At 36.4% G+C, this 19,244-nt stretch overlaps 2 protein-coding genes and 1 pseudogene across 3 annotated transcripts in view; all 3 read left to right on the top strand.

Annotated features, from left to right (window-relative positions):
* The first annotated feature begins 33 nt into the window (after nucleotides 1–33).
* NDUFB3 (NADH:ubiquinone oxidoreductase subunit B3) lies at nucleotides 34–10,133 on the top strand. 2 transcript variants are annotated; one of them, XM_067741052.1, is made up of 3 exons: nucleotides 34–298; nucleotides 6,059–6,200; nucleotides 9,841–10,133. In XM_067741052.1, the coding sequence occupies exons 2-3, from the start codon at nucleotides 6,061–6,063 to the stop codon at nucleotides 9,995–9,997; spliced, it is 297 nt and encodes a 98-aa protein (XP_067597153.1). In that variant the 5' UTR covers nucleotides 34–298; nucleotides 6,059–6,060; the 3' UTR covers nucleotides 9,998–10,133. The 2 variants fall into 2 exon arrangements, with proteins under 2 accessions (XP_067597153.1, XP_067597154.1); XM_067741053.1 differs by lacking the exon at nucleotides 34–298 and adding an exon at nucleotides 1,091–1,629.
* A 7,365-nt stretch (nucleotides 10,134–17,498) lies between these two features.
* LOC137226338 (peptidyl-prolyl cis-trans isomerase FKBP1A pseudogene) lies at nucleotides 17,499–18,970 on the top strand (annotated as a pseudogene).
* CFLAR (CASP8 and FADD like apoptosis regulator) overlaps nucleotides 17,575–19,244 on the top strand; it is an 81,058-nt gene continuing 79,388 nt past the window's right edge. Inside the window, exon 1 of the mRNA XM_067741026.1 lies at nucleotides 17,575–17,713. The gene's annotated coding sequence lies outside the window, so the exon portion shown is untranslated. The remainder of the gene's footprint in view (nucleotides 17,714–19,244) is intronic.

Below are 19,244 nucleotides of genomic sequence, written 5' to 3'. Positions count from 1 at the left end.
AGTCTAAAGATTCCGGTCTCGAGGAATGACCACGTTGCTTCTTCCCCGCCTTCTGTCCTCCACAGTTTCTCTTACTTCGGTCAGACTCCGGATGCACAGATGTGCGGGGAAAAAGCCCACTTTCAGCCTCCTTCGTGTCACCTCCACCTGGTCCAGGAATCTGTGACCCAGGACAAGAATGTTAAATTTCTCCTCTGCTTTCCTGCCGTAAGATACTCGAGGTGACAACTTCCGTTTCCGGTTGCCTCCGGCTGGTGGGTTGAATCTTGAGTGTCCTGAGAGGTCAGATTGCTGTCAGGTAAATAGGGGAGCTGGTGGTAGATCTCTTGATGGGAATGAGAATGAGACTCTACTCCGGGGATTGTCGGAAAGGAGAGACTAAATAGAGAAGGGTGATGAGAATGAGTAGCTCAAGAGGGAAGGAGATCGAAGAACTAGCAGGAGAGAACTATGAAGTCCTGGGGTAGTGAGGGGAGGTTGTAGAAGGATGCTGTGAGGATCACTGTGGTTGTTAAGTCCAGATGCTTTTTTTTCTCCTGTGTCACCCGCAACACCCCCCGCCCCCTGTTTTTTGGTTTATCTTTAGTCGAATGAAGGCACAACCGCACTCAAATCGAAAATTTGTAAAATAGGAATACTTGTAATGCCTGTGTCACGAGCATTTATAGTACAGTTTTAAATAAGATTTTTCTGGTATGAAAGTTTATGACACAATGTTAAAAGGGTACAAAATCACATCAATTTTTAGTGTGATTACTATTAAATTGAATATACACGGATACAGGGACTGGAAGGGACACTAAAGGGGAAAACAGTTAATTTGTCTTTTATTTTCTAATGTTCTTATGGTACAGTTTTTTAAATGAGGAGAAATTGGAATATATACTTCAAAGTCTTCGGTAAACTGTGAAATTACATATAGTGTAAGCGGCATTACCCTTTTATTTCCTTCTTAGGGAAAGTATGCCAACACTGTTCCTGTACTAGAGCCAGCTCCCGTTAGTGGAGGTTGATAGCCAACAAACTTGTAGGTTCACTCCAAACATAGGTAGATAGAAGGAGCTGAAAAAAAATTCATGATTACATGCTTTTTCCTTGTTGAACTTATTTCCTTGCTGTTCTTGTTTGAAAAGCTCTGAAAGGGAAATAATCACCTCTTGTTGAGTCCTTGGCACGATTTAAGTCACTTTATCTAATTTTAGTTTTTATTGTGATGTATACATAACAGAAGGCTGTATAAAACATAAGTACATTTTTAAGAATTATAATTAAGCAAACACTTGATCACCACCCCTCAGGTTAGGAAATAAAGCATTGCCAAAAACTTAAATATGCATTCTCAGCAGAGGTGATTGCCTTTTAAGGAGGTAAAAAATCGTTCTTGTTGGGTGGGGGTGAGAGGGCAAAAAAACCCTTAGATAATACAATAGTTTGTGGCCCTCCAAAGAGCCATAGTACATAAACTGTGGTATTAAATTTTCATGTGGAGGGGTAGGGTGAGAACATGATTAGGGGAAAAAAAAGTCTTAAGAAAGCACCTTTGGGGTACAGTAATTACAATACGTTGAAAAACACTGCCTTAGAAGCTCCCTGAATGAGTTTCTGTGATTCCATCTCCTCCAGCAAGAGGTAACCAGCATCCTAACTTGTAATAATCATTTACTTGTTTCACTTAAATTTTTTTTCCTAGAAAATGAATTGTTAGGTTTTTCCATTTATATCAATGGGATTCAAAGTGTGTATTTTTTTCTGACTCACCCCTTGCTCAATCTTATATTTGTGAAATTCATTCATACTTTTGCATGTTGTTTTTCGTTGTGTAATATTCCATAATTAATCCATTCCATAGTTGGACATTTGAGTTGTTTACAGTTTGGGGCTAGCATAAATAATATGGCTAGAAAGATTTTTTTTTTCATCGTGTGTTTGGCAGTTTTGTGGAATTTTTATTTTAACAGTTTTTCCACCTGATTCTCTTGCATTCTTTTTTTTTTATTTATTTTTTATTTTTTTTGGCTGCGTTGTGTCCTCATTGCTGCACGCGAGCTTTCTCCAGTTGTGGCGAGCCGGGGCCACCCTTTGTTGCGGTGTGTGGGCTTCTCATCGTGGTGGCTTCTCTTATTGTGGAGCGCGGGCTGTAGGTGCGTAGTTGCAGCACACAGGCTTCAGTAATTGTGGCTTGCAGACTCTAAAGTGCAGGCTCATTAGTTGTGGTGCACGGGCTTAGTTGCTCCGCGGCATGTGGGATCTTCCCGGACCAGGGCTCAAACCCATGTCCCCTGCACTGGCAGGCAGATTCTTAACCACTGTGCCACCAGGGAAGTCCCTATATATTTGCCTGTTGATTATAAAATATATCTGTTATACAGATGCAAGAGTTTCTCTAGAGCAGGGCTGTCTAGTGCAAATATAATACAAACCGCATGTTATTTAAAAATGTCTAGTAGCCATATTAAAAAGGTAAAAAGAAACATAAAATTAATTTTAATAATGTATTTTATCTAACCGAGTGTATATATTCAAAATATTATAATTTTAAGGTGTAATCAGTATTAAAAGTTATTAACGAAATATTTTACATTTTCTTCACACTGTCTTCAAAAGTGATGTGTTTTACAGAATATGCTGTTTCCATAAATGCAAACACTTGATCTGCATTTATATTTCATAAAATTTACAGTTGATAAAGCAGCTTTGCATGCCCAGTTTGTACCAAACACACTTTAAAATTTTCCAATAACTGGTTTGAAAATCCGTTTTGAAATTTAAATTAATTAAAATTAAATAAAAATTTTTAGTTCCCCAGTTGCATAGGCCACATTTAGGGAGCTAGTGGCTACCATATTGGACAGTGCAGATCTAGAGTATATATGCAGTACCCATGACTGGAATTGCTAGGCCGTAAGATATTCAAATGTTTAACTTTTCTAGGTCATACCAAACAGTTTTTTATAGTGGTTTTGTTAAATCACATCCTCACCACCTGGGTGTGAAAGTGGAAGGCACATCATCACAATGTGTTTTCCCCAATTTTCACAATCTTGCAAGGTAGGTTTTAACCTCATGTTAGATGAAGAAACTGAAGTTGAGCAAGATTTAAATGATTTGCACAGGATTTTACAGCTATTAATGGTGCATTCAGGGTTTGATGCCGGATCTGTACAGCACCAAAGTCTGCACTTCAGTAGGATTCCAAACTCTTCCTTCAAGTGATCAGGATATCATTGTTTGATTTATGGCTATTCTGAAGTAGAAATAATTTTTAGGAGAAAATGAAGCTTCCCTAAAAATAGTGTTGTTCAACTTTTTGTTCTTCTTGAAAAGTCATTAAAATATTTAGTAAATGCCTATGAAGAGACTCTTACTGAAATATTTTAATTAGATAGAAGAGAAAATACATTGAATTTATTAAAGGAAATTTGTTTAGGAGAAATGAGTATAGGTATACTTTCATGGTTTTTTTTTTCCAAAGATATATCTTCCAAATTACTTAATATTTTGAGCATAGTAGTATTGTAACTTTGAGATAGCCTTCATACCATGGTAATATTTCAATTTTCATTTTCAAAATCAAGCTATTTAATCAAAAACATTTGACCTTTGTTTTGTATTCTCTTCCAAGTACATTGATACTCAAGTACGTTTAATGTTCTAGAATTGACATTTGCCAAAATAAGGGTTTTCTTGTAATCTAAAGATTTTTGGAATGAAACATTATTTTAAAAATATTTTTTGGAAAACATAGAAGAAGCCAACACTTTATCATTATAATTAAATGCTTCTAGAAGTCTTTCTTTTGTGATAATGTATTGAATCTCAAAAGTCAGACTGAAATCTGAAACCACAATTTGTTTCCTTTATATTATTGAATCCACCAAATAATAATGAAATAATGGATTAAATGTTTCATTCAAAGTTGTGAATGTTGTAGTTTTAACTTGTGTTTGGTAGGTGTTCATTTTTATTCTCTTTTAAATGTGAAAATCATCAACATAATGTTTTTTGATATCTTAACATGTCTATAAATAAAAATATTAAATGTTGGCTTATTTGTCAGAATTACTATGTACAGTTTTGTCCCCCATATTCTGGGAACTATTGTTTAATGAAATGAGCACTTCACATAATGTGTCTTTAGTATACACTATCTAATAATTACCTCTGTCTTCTAAAATTCAGTGTAAGAATCCTGCCTTATTATTGGACTTGTTTATAGTTATAAATGCAGACAAAGTGGTAATAATTATTTGATTTGGTTTTATTTCTGGAAAGCAGTGATTATAGAATTGCTACTGCTAACCTTATACAAATTACAGTATAGCATTATTAATTCATACCCTGTTAATTTGAAATTTGTAACAATATAACGGGACTGAGCTCAAGTTTACTTTTGTATTATCTATAAAAATAACACTAGAATACTGAAATCTTTATATACCCATTGGGGGCATATTTTATTAAAGCAAATTTATCGATTAAAAAGGGGTCCTAAGCACTCTGTTAATGGAAGAGTATGTTAAAAAAAAGAGAATACTTACACTTAATATATGTATATCTGTATCAGTTTGCTGTACACATGAAACTAACACAACATTGTAGATCAACTACATTTCAATAAAAATTAAAAAAAAAAAAGTCTGTTGATCTACATCAAGAGTTAGCAAACTAGGGACTTCCCTGGTGGCACAGTGGTTAAGAATCCACCTGCTAATGCAGGGAACATGGGTTCGAGCCCTGGTCTAGGAAGATCCCACATGCCACGGAGCAGTTAAGCCTGTGAGCCACAACTACTGAGCCTGCGCTCTGGAGCCCGCGAGCCACAGCTACTGAAGCCCATGCACCTGGAGCCTGTGCTCTGCAAAAAGAGAAGCCACTGCAATGAAAAGCCCACACACTGCAACAAAGAGTAGCCCTCGCTCGCCGCAACTAGAGAAAGCCCGTGCACAACAATGAAGACCCAATGCAGCCAAAAATAAATAAATAAATTTATTTATTAAAAAAAAAAAAAAAAAGAGTTAGCAAACTACAGCCTGCTGGCCAAATTCAGCCCGTTGCCTGTTTTTATGTAGCCAGTGAGTTAAGAAGGGTTTTTACAGATGAATATTTGCAATCAATCTGATACTAAGGAACACTAAACTTTGAGCTCCAGTTAAGCAAAATGTTATCCCCCCAAAAAGGAATTGCATTTTTTCATCAGAAGACTTGTATTATAAAAAATTATACTTAGTTGTTATATTTTGAATTTTATCAATAAATATTTATGGAAATTTGTTTTTTCTCCTGTTATATAAAGTACCTACATAATAACCTTGATTTCACCTCTTGGCCAACAAAGCCTAAAATATTTTACTATGTGACTCTTTACAGAAAAAGTTCATGTGATCCATATGTATTAACCACAGTAATACCACATTTTTAAAGAATCATCTGAAGAAAGCACGTAACAAAACTATGTACAACATTTTTGTTATAGATATTCATGCATTACGAAAGACTGAAAAGAAGGAAACAGTTATTGCTTAAAAGTTAGGAGCAAGGGCTCTGAAATGAAACTGCAGTGTTCAAAACCCAATTGTACCATTAACTATTTTTGTTGCCTTCAGAAAGTTACTTATTTTCTTGGAGCCTCATTGTCTTCATCTATAAAATGGGGATAATAATAGTAATTTAAGTTCAAAGAGTTGTTTTAGGAATAATGTGGAGTCAAGACAGTTAAAGCACTTTATCATAGTGCACCTGGCACATAGGGCATGGTAAATATTTGCTATTATTATAATGAAGAAAGAAACCAAATAGTAAATGGTTATCTCTTAGTGATGGGATTACCGATTATTTTTCTTTTTTATATTTTGCATATGTATATTTCCAAACTGTGAACATATACTAGTTATGTAAAGAGACACTGTTTTATAAAATTTCTTAGCTTCGAATTCTCAAGTATTTATATTGCTTTTCTTTTTAAAACATTAAAATTTTACCTTAAAACATAAATAGTAAACTTGGGTATTTGATATCTACAATATATGTATTTCTCCCTTAAATTAATCTTTTCCTGTAGACATGGCCCATGGACATGGACATGAACATGGTCATAGTAAAATGGAACTTCCAGATTATAAACAATGGAATATAGAAGGGACACCGTTAGAAACTGTCCAGGAGAAGCTGGCTGCACGAGGGCTAAGGGATCCATGGGCCCGGTAAGAATAATTAAATAATTTAAATAGAACTTATCCTAGAGAAGCAGTATCTATGTTCCTTTTCAATGTATTCTCTTTTTAAAAAAATCATTAAAAATGGCCTTTTACATTTAAGTTTTAAAATCAGCTTTATTAAAATACCACTTATATACAGTAAAATTCACCCCACTTTAAGTGTATCATTCCATGAGTTTTGACAGATGTGTGCAGTTACCTGTGCAGTTATGTGACTACCACCACAATCATGGTGCAGAATATTTCTAGAATACCAAAAAGTTCCCTGATGATCCTTTGCACTCAGTGCTATCCTACCCCTGGTTCCTGGCAACCCTTGATCTGCTTTTTCAATTGCAATCATACAGTCTGTAGTTTTTGTTCTGGCCACTTTCACTTATCATAGTGCTTTTGAGACTTATGTACATTGTTAACTTATATCCATAGTCCCATCCTTTTTTATTGCTGAGTACTACTCCATTGTATGCATATACCTCATTTTGTTTACTGTTCACCAGTTGATGACCATCTGGCTTGTTTCCAGTTTTTGGCTATTATGAGTAAAGTTGCTTTAAACATTCAAGTACAAGTCTGTGTGAACATATGCTTTCATTTCTCTTGGGTAAATACCTAACAGTGGGATTTCTGAATCTTTTGAAAAGTGTATTTTTTTAAATAAAAAACTGCCAAACTGTTTTACAAAGTGGTTGTACCATTTTGCATTCCCACCAACAATACATGAGAATTTCAGTTGCTCAATGTCCTCATCAATACTTAGTATTATCAGCCTTTTAATTTTAGCCATTCTAGTGAATGTGATAGAAATATTTCTTTGGGTTTTAATTTGCATTTCCATGAAGAATGAAGATGACAAGAATCTTTTCATATGCTTATTTGTCATTTGTATATTTTCTTTGGTTTAATGTTTATTCAGATCTTTTGCCCATTCTATTTATCAGAGTGTTTGTCTTTTATTGAATTATAAGAGTTGTCTATATATTTTAAATATAAGTCCTTTATCAGATAAAAGTTTTGCAGATGTTTTTCCCAGAGTGTGGCTTATCTTTTCATTTTCTTTTTTTAAAATAAATTTATTTATTTGTTTGTTTGTTTATTTATTTTTGGCTGCGTTGGGTCTTCGTTGCTGCACGCAGGCTTTCTCTAATTGCAGTGAGCGGGGGCCACTCTTCATTGTGGTGCGCAGGCTTCTCATTTCGGTGGCTTCTCTTGTTGCACAGCACAGGCTCTAGGCGCGCAGGCTTCAGTAGTTGTGGCATGCAGCCTCAATAGTTGTGGCTTGCAGGCTCTAGAGCACAGGCTCAGTAGTTGTGGCACACAGGCTTAGTTGCTCTGCAGCATGTGGGATCTTCCTGGACCAGGGATCGAACCCGTGTCCCCTGCATTGGCAGGCAGATTCTCAACCACTGTTCCACCAGGGAAGTCCCTCTTTTCATTTTCTTAATGATGTCTTTAAAAGAGTTTTAAATTGTGCTGAAGTCCCAATTTAGCATTTTTTTTCTTTTATGGTTTGTGCTTTTTGCATCCTAAGATTTTCTCCTAATCTTCTGGAAGCTTTTATAGTGTTCTTTCTTACATTGAGGCATATGATCTATTTGAGTTAATTTTTATGTCATATGAGGTAAGGATGAAGGTTAATGTTTTTGCATATGGACCTCCAGTTGGTCTAGCACCATATATTAAAAGACTGTCTTTCCCCATTAATTGACCTTGACACCATTGTCAAAAGTCAGTTGACAATATCTGTACAGTCTACTTCTGGATTCTTTTCTGTTACCCTGATCTATATATCTATTTTATGTCAATACCACACTGTCTTCAAATCAGGTAGTACAAAATAAGATGTCCAACTTTAAAAAAAAATTGTTTTAGCTATTCCAAGTTCTTGTATTTATATTTAAATTTTAGAATGAGCTTTTCAGTTTCTATAAAAAGCCTGCTTGGAATTTAATTGGGATCACCTTGAATCTATAGCTCAATTGAGAATAACTGCTGTCTTAACAATATTGTCTTCCAGTCCATGAACAGTTTAGATCCTCTTTAATTTTCTCAGCAGTGTTCTTACAGTCTTGTACATATTTTGTTCAATTTATCCTGACTTATTCCGTATTTTTTATGCTATTGTAAACAGTATTTTTAAACTTCAGTTTCCAGTTGTTCATTGCTAATATATAAAAATATAATTGCTTTTTATATATTGAATTTGTATCTTGTTACCGTGTTAAATTCACTTTTTAGTTCTAGCAGACATTTCTTACAGATTCCTTAGAATTTACTTCATAGAAGATCATTTCGTCTACAAAGACGTTACTTTTTTTTGATCTATAACCTTTTAATTTCTTTTTCTTGCATTATTGCATGGGCTAACATTACTAGTATAATGTTGAATAAAAGTGGTGTATTTGAACATCCTAGCTTTATTCCTAATTGGGGAAAGCATTCAACCTTTCATCATTAAGTGTAATGTTAGTTGTAGGATGTTCAGAGATGCCTTTCATCAAGTTGAGGAATTTCTCTTCTATTCCTGGGTTACTATGAGTTACTATTATTATTGTTACTAATAGGTGTTGAATTTTGTTAAATGCTTTTTCTACATCTATTAAGGCGCTCACCTCTGTTTTTATTCTGTTAATATGGTGAGTTAATTTTATTCATTTTCAGGTGTTATACCAATCTTGCATTCTTTTGAGGTAAACCCTACTTCATCGTGATGTATTATCCTTTTAAATATTGCTGCATTCAATTTTCTAAAATTTTGTTACGAATATTTGCATCTATGTTGATGAGGAATATTAATCTGTAGTTTTCTTCTAATGTCTTTGTCTGGTTTTGGTGTCTTAAATTAGATTTGATTAGCTTTTGTAAGTCAGATTTTTAGAGTTAAGTGGGTTTTGTTCTTTAAAACATGATTTTTTTCCACTCATTTATCCTTACCTGCGAGAGAAGACTTTTTTTCACTAGAGCGCTCTGATTTGTTTCCTTCTCTATTCAGGATACTCAAAAGAATGATTGCCAGAGCATGAAATTAGTCTACTAAAGTTCTGGCTTCTATGACAGGGAAAATCAATGATCCTCTTGAATAGTAATAGTATTATCGAGTGTTATGTACTCTTTGTGCCAAAATACATCATACATTACTCTGTTTAATCTTTATAATAACGCTATAAGGTAAATAGTAATCGTTATTGAGTAGAAGAAACAGGCCTCAACAGGTTAAGTAACTTGCCGAGCCTAAGTTGTGTATCTAGTATGGCAGAGCAAAGATTAATACCCAGATCTCTTAACTTCCTCTTTCCATGAAGCTGTAATGACTAGTATGAGCAAAGCTACACAACTGACCTGTGATGGATAGGCCAAGGTGAGCCTTGCATTTGAGAATTCTGTAAAATCCTGAGTATTATGACTGTGAAATATGAAATCATCAAGTGTTTTTTCTTGTATTTCATGTACGAAATGTGGGCATATAGATCTAATTATCTTATGCCAAAGAAAGATTCCTATTGTGATCCACTTAGATTATCTTATATAAGGTTGCATTTAAGTCTGTTAGAAAGATGAAATCAAATATATTTTACTCAATGAATGTGTGTCATATGTGAATATAATTTTCCCCTTTTTTTTCCTCTAGCAATGAAGCTTGGAGATACACGGGTGGCTTTGCAAATAATGTTTCCTTTGTTGGTGCATTATTAAAAGGATTCAAATGGGGATTTGCTGCATTTGTGGTAGCTGTAGGGGCTGAATATTTCCTGGAGTCCCAGAAAAAAGATAAGAAGCATCACTGAAGATAATACCTGGAATTATCTTTTAATGTCTTCTTAACTCTCTTATAAAAAGAAGATTTCTTCACTGTAGCCTACTCATCTGTGTGTTTGTTCCTTACTTGGTTCTAGTAAGATTTAATAAAGTAAGAGAACATGTTCCAGTCTGCTTTGTCATTCTTTAAAAAAAAAAAAAGTGTCTCCAGCCATATCAGATTTGGTTTGGAATACTTGGGGGGTTGAGCACTGGCAGCAGTCCATTCTGCAAATAGCAGACAGCCAGCGTGTATTTGAACAAATGGGTATGTTCTAATCGTTTTTTTTTTCTTTAAGTTTTAAAATTGTGATAAAATTTGCCATCTTGTTTTTAAGTGAACAGTCAGTGACATTAAATATATTAATAATGTTATGCTACCATCACCACCATCCATCTCCATAACTCTTCTCATCTTTTAAAACTGAAAGTCTATGCCCATTAATTAATAACCCCTCATTCTGCCTTCCCCTCAGCCTCTGGCAACCATCATTCTACTTTCTGTCTCTGTGATTTTTGACTACTCTAAGTACCTCATAAGTAGAATCATTCAGAATCTGTCTTTTTGTGACTGGCTTATTTCATTTCACATAATGTCCTCAAGGTTCGTCTGTGTTGCGTGGGTCAGAATTTCCTTTCTTTTTAAGGCTGAATAATATTCCATTTTATGTACATACCACACTTTGCTTATCCATTCATTCATTGATGGACACTTGGGTTGCTTCCACATTTTAGCTGTTGTGAATAATACTGCTATGAACATAGGTGTACTCTAACAGATTTTTTTTTTTTTTGACTGCACCTTGCGGCATGTGGGATCTTAGTTTCCCGATCAGGGATTGAACCCGTGCCCCCTGCCATGGAAGCACGGAGTCTTAACAACTGGACCACCAAAGAAGTCCCCAGATTTTTATTTTTAATTTATAAAATATTTTTAACAATATTTATTTATTTGGCTGCGTCAGGTCTTAGTTGCAGCACGTGAGATCTTCATTGCAGCATGCGGAATCTTTCCTTGCGGTGTGTGGGCTTCTCTCTAGTGTGGCGTTCAGACTCCAGAGCGTGTGGGCTCAGTATTTGTGGCACACGGGCTCTCTAGTTGTGGTGCATGGGCTCTAGAGTGCACAGGCTCAGTAGTTGCAGTGCACGGACTTAGTTGCCCCGTGGCACGTGGGATCTTTAGTTCCCTGACCAGGGATCGAAACTGCATCCCCTGCATTGGAAGGCTGGACCACCAAGGAAGTCCCCAGATTTTTTTTTTAATAAATTTATTTATTTTTGGCTGCATTGGGTCTTCATTGCTGTGCGTGGGCTTTCTCTAGTTGCAGAGAGCCGGGGCTACTCTTCGTTGCAGTACACGGGCTTCTTATTGCGGTGGCTTCTCTTGTTGCGGAGCACGGGCTGTAGGTGCGTGGGCTTCAGTAGTTGTGGCTCGCGGGCTCTAGAGCACAGGCTCAGTAGAGCATTCTTTTCAAATGAACATGGAACATTTACCACAACAGACTATATTCTGGGCCATAAAACTATATTTAAGAGGATTGAAGCAACACGAAGTATATTCTTAGACCATGAAGAAATTAGACTAAAAATAACATCTGAAAAATCTACAAGTATTTGGAAATTGGACAGCACACTTGTAAATACCCTCTGCTCAAAAAAGTATAGGTATATTAGAAAATACTTTAACTGAACAAAATGAAAACACAAATAGCAAAATTTGTGACATGCAGCAATAAGATTGATCTCTAGCTAGACTGATGAGAAAAAAGACACAAATTAGGAATACTAGTAATGAAAGAAGAGACATCACTACAGATCCCTTAGAGACATTAAAACAACAATGAAACAATATTTATTGGCAACTTTATGCAAATAAACTTTGATGAAATTGGCTACATCCTTGTGAGACAAACTACCAAATCTCACTAAAGAAGTAAATAACCTGAATAGCCATATATATATTAAAGAAATTGAATCTCTGGTTAATTGTAAATTCATTTGCTGGGTTAGGTAGCAAAAAGATGGAAAGTGCAGTGCTTCATACATTAATAGTAGAGAATAACAGTAGTTTTGTTCTCAAATCTTAGAATTGATTTTTCTTATCCATCTATATTTGCTGGAAGCAAGAAGTAAAGTTTTTGTTATATTTTAATTTGAAAATTATTGCCTGAATACCTTAGGAGTTGCAAAGCATACAAACGACTGTCATCTTAGCTGTTGCCATTACTTGAACTAGAACCAATTAAATGTGATACTCGTTCTTAAAATGACCAAAGTACATTTGAGAGTAATGCTAATTATGTGTCTGCTAGCCTTATGAATAAGCACTGTAGATGATTATTAAAAGGGTTATTAGCCCTTTTCTGTATGTTGGCCAAGTTCATAGTAAAGTAACAAAACCTAAGATGGCATAGCTAGTAAGTTCTAGAGTTAGATTTGAATCCAGGTTGGACTCCACAGCCCATAGTTACCACTAAATTATGTTACCTATCATGTTGTATCTGATAACTACTATAAGATGCCATAAAATTATCGTTTTGGATCTTTTCTCAGTGCTACTTTCTAATTACGCTTGAAGTAAACAGTAGGGATTTAAAAAAATCTAAAATATGGCATGTAATATTTTATGACAAAGAAAATAATGAATACAGTCATTTTACTGTATACTTGTACTTTGAAGGGAACTCTGTTTTGATACACCTAATGAAACAGATTTAGACATTTTTTTAAAGTAACATGAGGACTTTGGAGAGACAAGTTGGCACAGAAAATGTGTACAAAGACAAAACCATGGAAAGAATAAGAATTTATCCAAGTGGGCAATGAATATGATGGAAGAAACAAATTAGAAGAAAATAAAAAAGGAAAAGAAGGGGTTGTAGGATTATGGACCTGATGAAAGCAGCAGAGACAAGCAGAACTTGCACAATAGGATGTATTTACAATCATCCACTCGCTGCTTCAATCAAATATAGACCTTAATGATACTGTAAAAAGGAAGGTACTTTACATTGGGTTTTAACACAGTCAGTCTACATATTAACATAAATTTGTTTAAGTTTGGAGAGAGAGGTCATTGGCAAGGCTTGCTTGGTTAGGGACTAGATAAAACTATTCCAGTAGAAATAAATTGAGTCTTACCCTTCATTCTTCTCTTTTTCTTCCCTATCACTGATCATATTTGTCATTTTTCTTTTTAAAAATTTGGGTATCAGAGACTAGACAGACATTTTCTAACACGGTGGTTCCCCAAATGGGATACACACAACTCATGGGATGTGCGAGACTATGCATTGATGTGAGAAGAGAATAAACTTAAACATATTTATTTTCATGTTTAATAAAAATGAATTCAATTTTGCTAATGTGTAACGTACAGACAGTGGGGTTTTCCCTTATTTGGTGGCTACCAAGTGATCACATAGAATTGTTGGTAACTAAGGTATCCTGAGGGAAAAGTGGGAGTTCTGCCCTCCAAAGGGGAGAACAAAGGGACTTTTCAGTGGATTGCTACAGATTGTACTTTATGTGTACTTGGTTCTTGGAATGTATTATCTACTAGTTTTACTAAACTAAACTTCATGGAGTGAGTAAGTGCCTTAAAAAGATTTTTTACAAAGAAGCTGCTAATAGTGATATGCATGAACAAGCAAACAAGAAGAAAATAAGTTATGAACTCTTCATCAGTAACATTACCAGGTAAATTACAATGAGCTAACCATGAAGAAAAAGTCAACCAAAAAAAAAAAAAAGATCAAAATATGGATTGGACCCACTGTTAGTACAATAAACCTTGCCCTAAGAGTATATAAATCTGATATATTAACTAATGATGGCATGTAGTCCTTTTTTTAAAATATTTATTTATTTGGCTACTCGGGTCTTAGCTGAGGCACGCAGGATCTTCGTTATCACGTGTGGGATGTTTGTTGCAGCATGCGGGATCTTTACTTGTGGCATGTGGAATCTTTAGTTGCTGGCATGCTGGCTCTTAGTTGTGGCATGTGGAATCTAGTTCCCTGACCAGGAATCGAACTCGGGCCCCCTGCATTGGGAGTGCGGAGTCTTAACCTCTGGACCACCAGGGAAGTCCCCATGTAGTCTTCATGATTAGGAAAACATTTAAAATTATGTTTGACAAAAATTACTAAAATCGGGGACTTCCCTGGTGGTCCAGCTGTTAAGGCTCTGTGCTTCCACTGCAGGGGGCCTGGGTTCCGTCCCTGGTCTGAGAACTAAGATCCCACATGCCGAGCGGTAAGGCCAAAAAAATTACTAAAATTGACTGTAGTGATGGTACACATATCTGTGAATATAATAATAACCACTGAATTAAACACTTAAAAAATTGTGTTTAATCTTTGTGTTACCCTTAATTTCTATATTTGTGTATTCTTAATGTCGATGATAGTAGTTACATATTACATATAAAATGTTAAGACAAAGACGGGGATTTAATGTACTTTCTCCTCAGAGTATTCAGCTGTCATTAAAAAATAGCATTCAGAGGACTCATCAGATTTTTAAATTTTTTTTATGTATAGTTTATTATATAAAACCTGGGTAGTTTAGCAACAAAAATTAAATGTTATTTCATGATGGCCTCTCACTCAGTTGGCAACATGAGTTTCAAAATTTGATATAATCCTCATGGATCCTCAGAATCTCTAGAATTTCAAGTTATTCAAATTAAACAGCTATACTATTGAGAGTAGAATCGTCCACTTGTGTCCTAATTTGCCTCAATATCAGTTAGCAGAGAGAAATGGGGTGGTTTTTTTGCTTTTGTTTTTATTTTTGTTTGGGGTCAGAAAATCAGCTTCAGGAACTCAGAAACTAGACCACACAATGGAAATTGCATTGCCTGCCAATAATTATATTAAAAAGGATCTATTGCAGAGTGTTATTTTGACACATATGTTATATATAAAATATATATTATATACTTTATTTTTATATAGTATTACATTTATCATATATTATAAATATAATATTCAAAATGCTTAACTCATTAAATTATTAAATGCCATATATTGTATTAGATTGAATTAACTTTGACACATATAACAATTTAAAACTGGCTTTAGCTGTTTAAAAACAACAACAAAAAAATTCCTTGTCTCAAGGTCTGTATATTTTTCTGTTGAATCTCACATAAAAAAAATTAAAAAAAAAAAACTCTTGAAATGTGGCCCCAAGTTACAAAACTACCTAAAAAGGATTGCTAAAGACTTACATTTCTGGAAATCCATTGCAAAATAAGAACATTAAGTACATTTAAGATGTAAATCAGAAGATTTTGTGCCATTTGGAAAAGTCATGTATTTTCATTTTGTGTTTTAAAACTGAAAGAATAATTCTTAATAATGTTCCAAAGAGTGCCCTGCAAAGCAAATTATGACTAGAAAGAAATATTTTACGTTTAGATTTTTACCAGAGTATTTGTAAATTATTAATTAAATCTCATTATAAATAAAGCATTTAATACCCCATGCAAATGTTCCACCTACTTTAATTTTAATTGCTCAGATCCCAAACTGAATTTGGAAATAATAACAGCATTTAACTTGCCTTTTCCTGCTGACTTGATAATTAACTAAACATCTTTCTAAATGTACTTATTTTAAATACATTGGTCAGACATTTTTACTTATTGTAGAAGAGCAAAGGGATTTTTAAAAAATCTTTACATTACACATTTGAATGAATGACACAGTTAAGTGAATGTTTTGTGATTATAGCTCTTCTTGTGTTATATGTATGATATATTTTATTTCATTTATTCTCTATTGCTACAGAATTTCCTGGGAAATACTGCTCAGGGACATAGTACTGAAGGCCAACTTTGGTTCACAGTAACCATGGCAATAGCTGTCCTAAAAATAAAGAGTCCCTGTATCAGCACAGATGGAATCATCTTACTGAGGAAGAATCAGGTTCACAGGCAGTGGTATCACCTGGACCTGGGAATCCCATGTGATAGTAACATGAGGGTTTAATGCAGATAGAAAAGTTTAAAATTAGATCTTATATTTAGACCAGGATTTCTAGTGAAACATAATTAAAAATTTAAACCGTATCTGTAGATGCTGTATAAGTTCCAACAAGGAAACATGTCACAATTCATGTATTTAACAATACAGGGAGACTTCCCTGGTGGTCCAGTGGGTAAGACTCTGCACTCCCAATGCAGGGGGCCCGGGTTCAATCCCTGGTCGGGGAACTAGATCCCACATGCATGCCGCAACTAAAGATCTCGCATGCCACAACTAAACATGCCGCAACGAAGATCCCGCGTGCTGCAAGTAAGACCTGGCACAGCCAAAATAAATATAACAAATAAATAAATAAATATTAAAAAAAAATACAGAGATTAAACTCAAGGTATTAATTCCTTCATTCATGGCTTATAAATGCTCCCTTATATTTGGCCTGGGTTTATCAGCAATTATAGTTCTGATAAATCAATTTCTACATTTATAAGTAAATGAAAGAAATTTTTACAGCCTTAAACCCTAAACATATTTCTATTATAGCACTAATCATAATGTGTCTTAATTATTCACTCAGTGTCTGACTCCCTCATTAAATCATGGCCTTCTTGAAGATAGGGACTGTACCTTTGTGATAGGTGTTTAGGCAGTGTCTGTTGAATGAATGAATTCAAAATTAAAGATCTAGGGCTTCCCTGGTGGCACAGTGGTTAAGAATCCGCCTGCCAATTCAGGGGACATGGGTTCCAGCCCTGGTCCGGGAAGATCGCACGTGCCAGGGAGAAACTAAGCCCGTGCGCCACAGCTACTGAGTCTGTGCTCTAGAGCCCATGGGCTACAGCTACTGAGCCTGCGCGCCATAACTACTGAAGCCCATGTGCCTAGAGCCTGAGCTCTGCAACAAGAGAAGCCACTGCAATGAGAAGCCCGCGCATCACAACAAAGAGTAGGCCCCACTCGCTGCAACTAGAGAAAGCAATGAAGACCCAACGCAGTCAAAAATAAATGAATAAAATAAATAAATGTATTAAAAAAAGTTTATATTAAGAAAACAAAATTAGAGATCTAAATATACAAGTGAGGTAATAGAGATGATTAGTCACAGATTAACACCTTATCTATGAATCAATAAAGGGTTAGTGGGAATGAAGGATTGGAGAGGGTCACATATTTTCCAATGTCTAAGAGGCTTCATTGGTTCCAATTGCCTACAAGAAAACAGATCACTTACAAAAGGCCTGTGATGGTAACCTGGGCACATTTTCCAGGACTGGGAGGCATTTCCCCAATCCCTTGGCGAGGATGTTAGAACTGAGCTAAGCCTAAGTTTTCTGACACATGCTATGTAACCTTCCCCTACTTGCTGATGAGTTGGTAATAAAAATACTAACCATCAGAGGTCAAGACTAATTTCTGGCAGCCGTTCCGCGGAGGGACGAGGCACAGCCGCGGAACCGCCGCCAGATTCGCTCTCTGTCCACGCCGCCTGTCGCGCCGGCCGTCGCGCCGCCCGCCCTCCCACCAGCCCCGCATCCGCCGCCGCCGCCGCCGCCACCGCCATGGGAGTGCAGGTGGAGACCATCTCCCCCGGAGACGGGCGCACCTTCCCGAAGCGCGGCCAGACGTGCGTGGTACAATACACCGGGGTGCTTGAAGATGGAAAGAAATTCGATTCCTCCCGGGACAGAAACAAGCCCTTTAAGTTTGTGCTGGGTAAGCAGGAGGTGATCCGAGGCTGGGAAGAAGGGGTTGCCCAGATGAGCGTGGGTCAGAGAGCCAAGCTATCTCCCCAGACTATGCCTATGGCGCCACTGGGCACCCAGGCATCATCCCACCAAATGCCACTCTCGTCTTTGATGTGGAGCTTCTAAAACTGGAATGACAGGAATGGCCTCCTCCCTGATCTCCTCATTCTTGGATGTGCCATGGAAGGATCTGGCGCCTCCAGGTGCGCACAGCGAGTCCGTAGGGAGCTTTTCCCGATGTTCCACTACACTCTTCGTAAAAACATCTTCCCTGACTGAATGTGTTCTGTCACCGGCTTTGCTCTTCCCCTTTCTCCTCGTGTGTGTGTTGACCTGAACTATATGCCATAAACCTCAAGTTACCCATTTTAGTTTGTTTTCGTTTTGGGGTGAAGATTGAGTTTCAGTCCTTTGGATCTAGGTTTCCAGTTAAGTACTAGTCAAGTATTAACAGCACAAATAATGGGTTAACTTTAGAATAGGAATTGGTGTTGGGGGGAGTGCAAGAATCTTTATTTTATCTTATTTTTGGATGAAAGTTTTATCTATTATATATTAAACATTCTTGCTGCTGCGCTGCAAAGCCATAGCAGATTTAAGGCGCTTTTGAGGGCCGAATTATTCTCCAAGTTGAGAGATGTCCTCGGGTTGAATTAAAAGCCCTACCCAAAACTGAAGTGGGAAGGGGAGAGCCTTTGCCTCCACTGTCCCACCCCTACCCTCCCCTTAACCCTCTGCCTTTTGAAAGCAGATCATTTTCACTGAGATGTTGGACACTACAGGTGTGTGTCACCGGGCCAGCAGGGACCTCTGAAGCCTTCTTCATGGCCTGGTTTTTTTTTTTTTTTTCCATCCTGTGGTTTTTCTAATGGATATTTAGGACTTTTGTAATCTCATAGCTATCCAGGCTCCACTTCCTAAATTTTAAGAACTTTAACCGAAAGTTAAATTGAAGGTGCTGTTTGTAGACACTTAACACCCATGAAAGCCCAGCCATCATGACAAATCCTTGAGTGTCGTCTTAAGAAAATGATGCTGGTCATCACAGCTTCAGCATCTCCTGTTTTTTGACGCTCAGCTCCCCCTGCTGATCTCAGAGTTTCCTGGCTTCTCCTTCCTCCCTCTCACCCTCTGCTGTCCTGTGTAGTGATTTGGTGGGAGAAATTACTGCCTACTCGCCCACCCCTACCCCACCCCCTGCACTACATATGAGTTTCAAGTTTTATTATTGCAATAAAAGTGCTTTATGCTGGCTTTTCTCAAAAAAAAAAAGACTAATTTCTGCTAAATGCAACCAACCAATTACCCTATGGCTGTTGCATGCAATAAATATTTCTCATTCAATACATTGGTCATTTTTTGTTTTGTTTTCTCAAGATTACAAGGAACACAACCCCTGCATGCAAATAAGGCATGCCTGCCCAACCTTCCTCCAAAGTCCAAGTCAAGAAGCTTCAGGGAGTTACAACTAGAAAAAAGACATCTCAGCTCCTTTTCTT

Source organism: Pseudorca crassidens, chromosome 6, assembly GCF_039906515.1.
Source record: "Pseudorca crassidens isolate mPseCra1 chromosome 6, mPseCra1.hap1, whole genome shotgun sequence".
Lineage (NCBI taxonomy): Eukaryota > Metazoa > Chordata > Mammalia > Artiodactyla > Delphinidae > Pseudorca > Pseudorca crassidens.
Note: the sequence above shows the minus strand (reverse complement) of the source record. Positions and strands in the feature narration are given on the sequence as shown.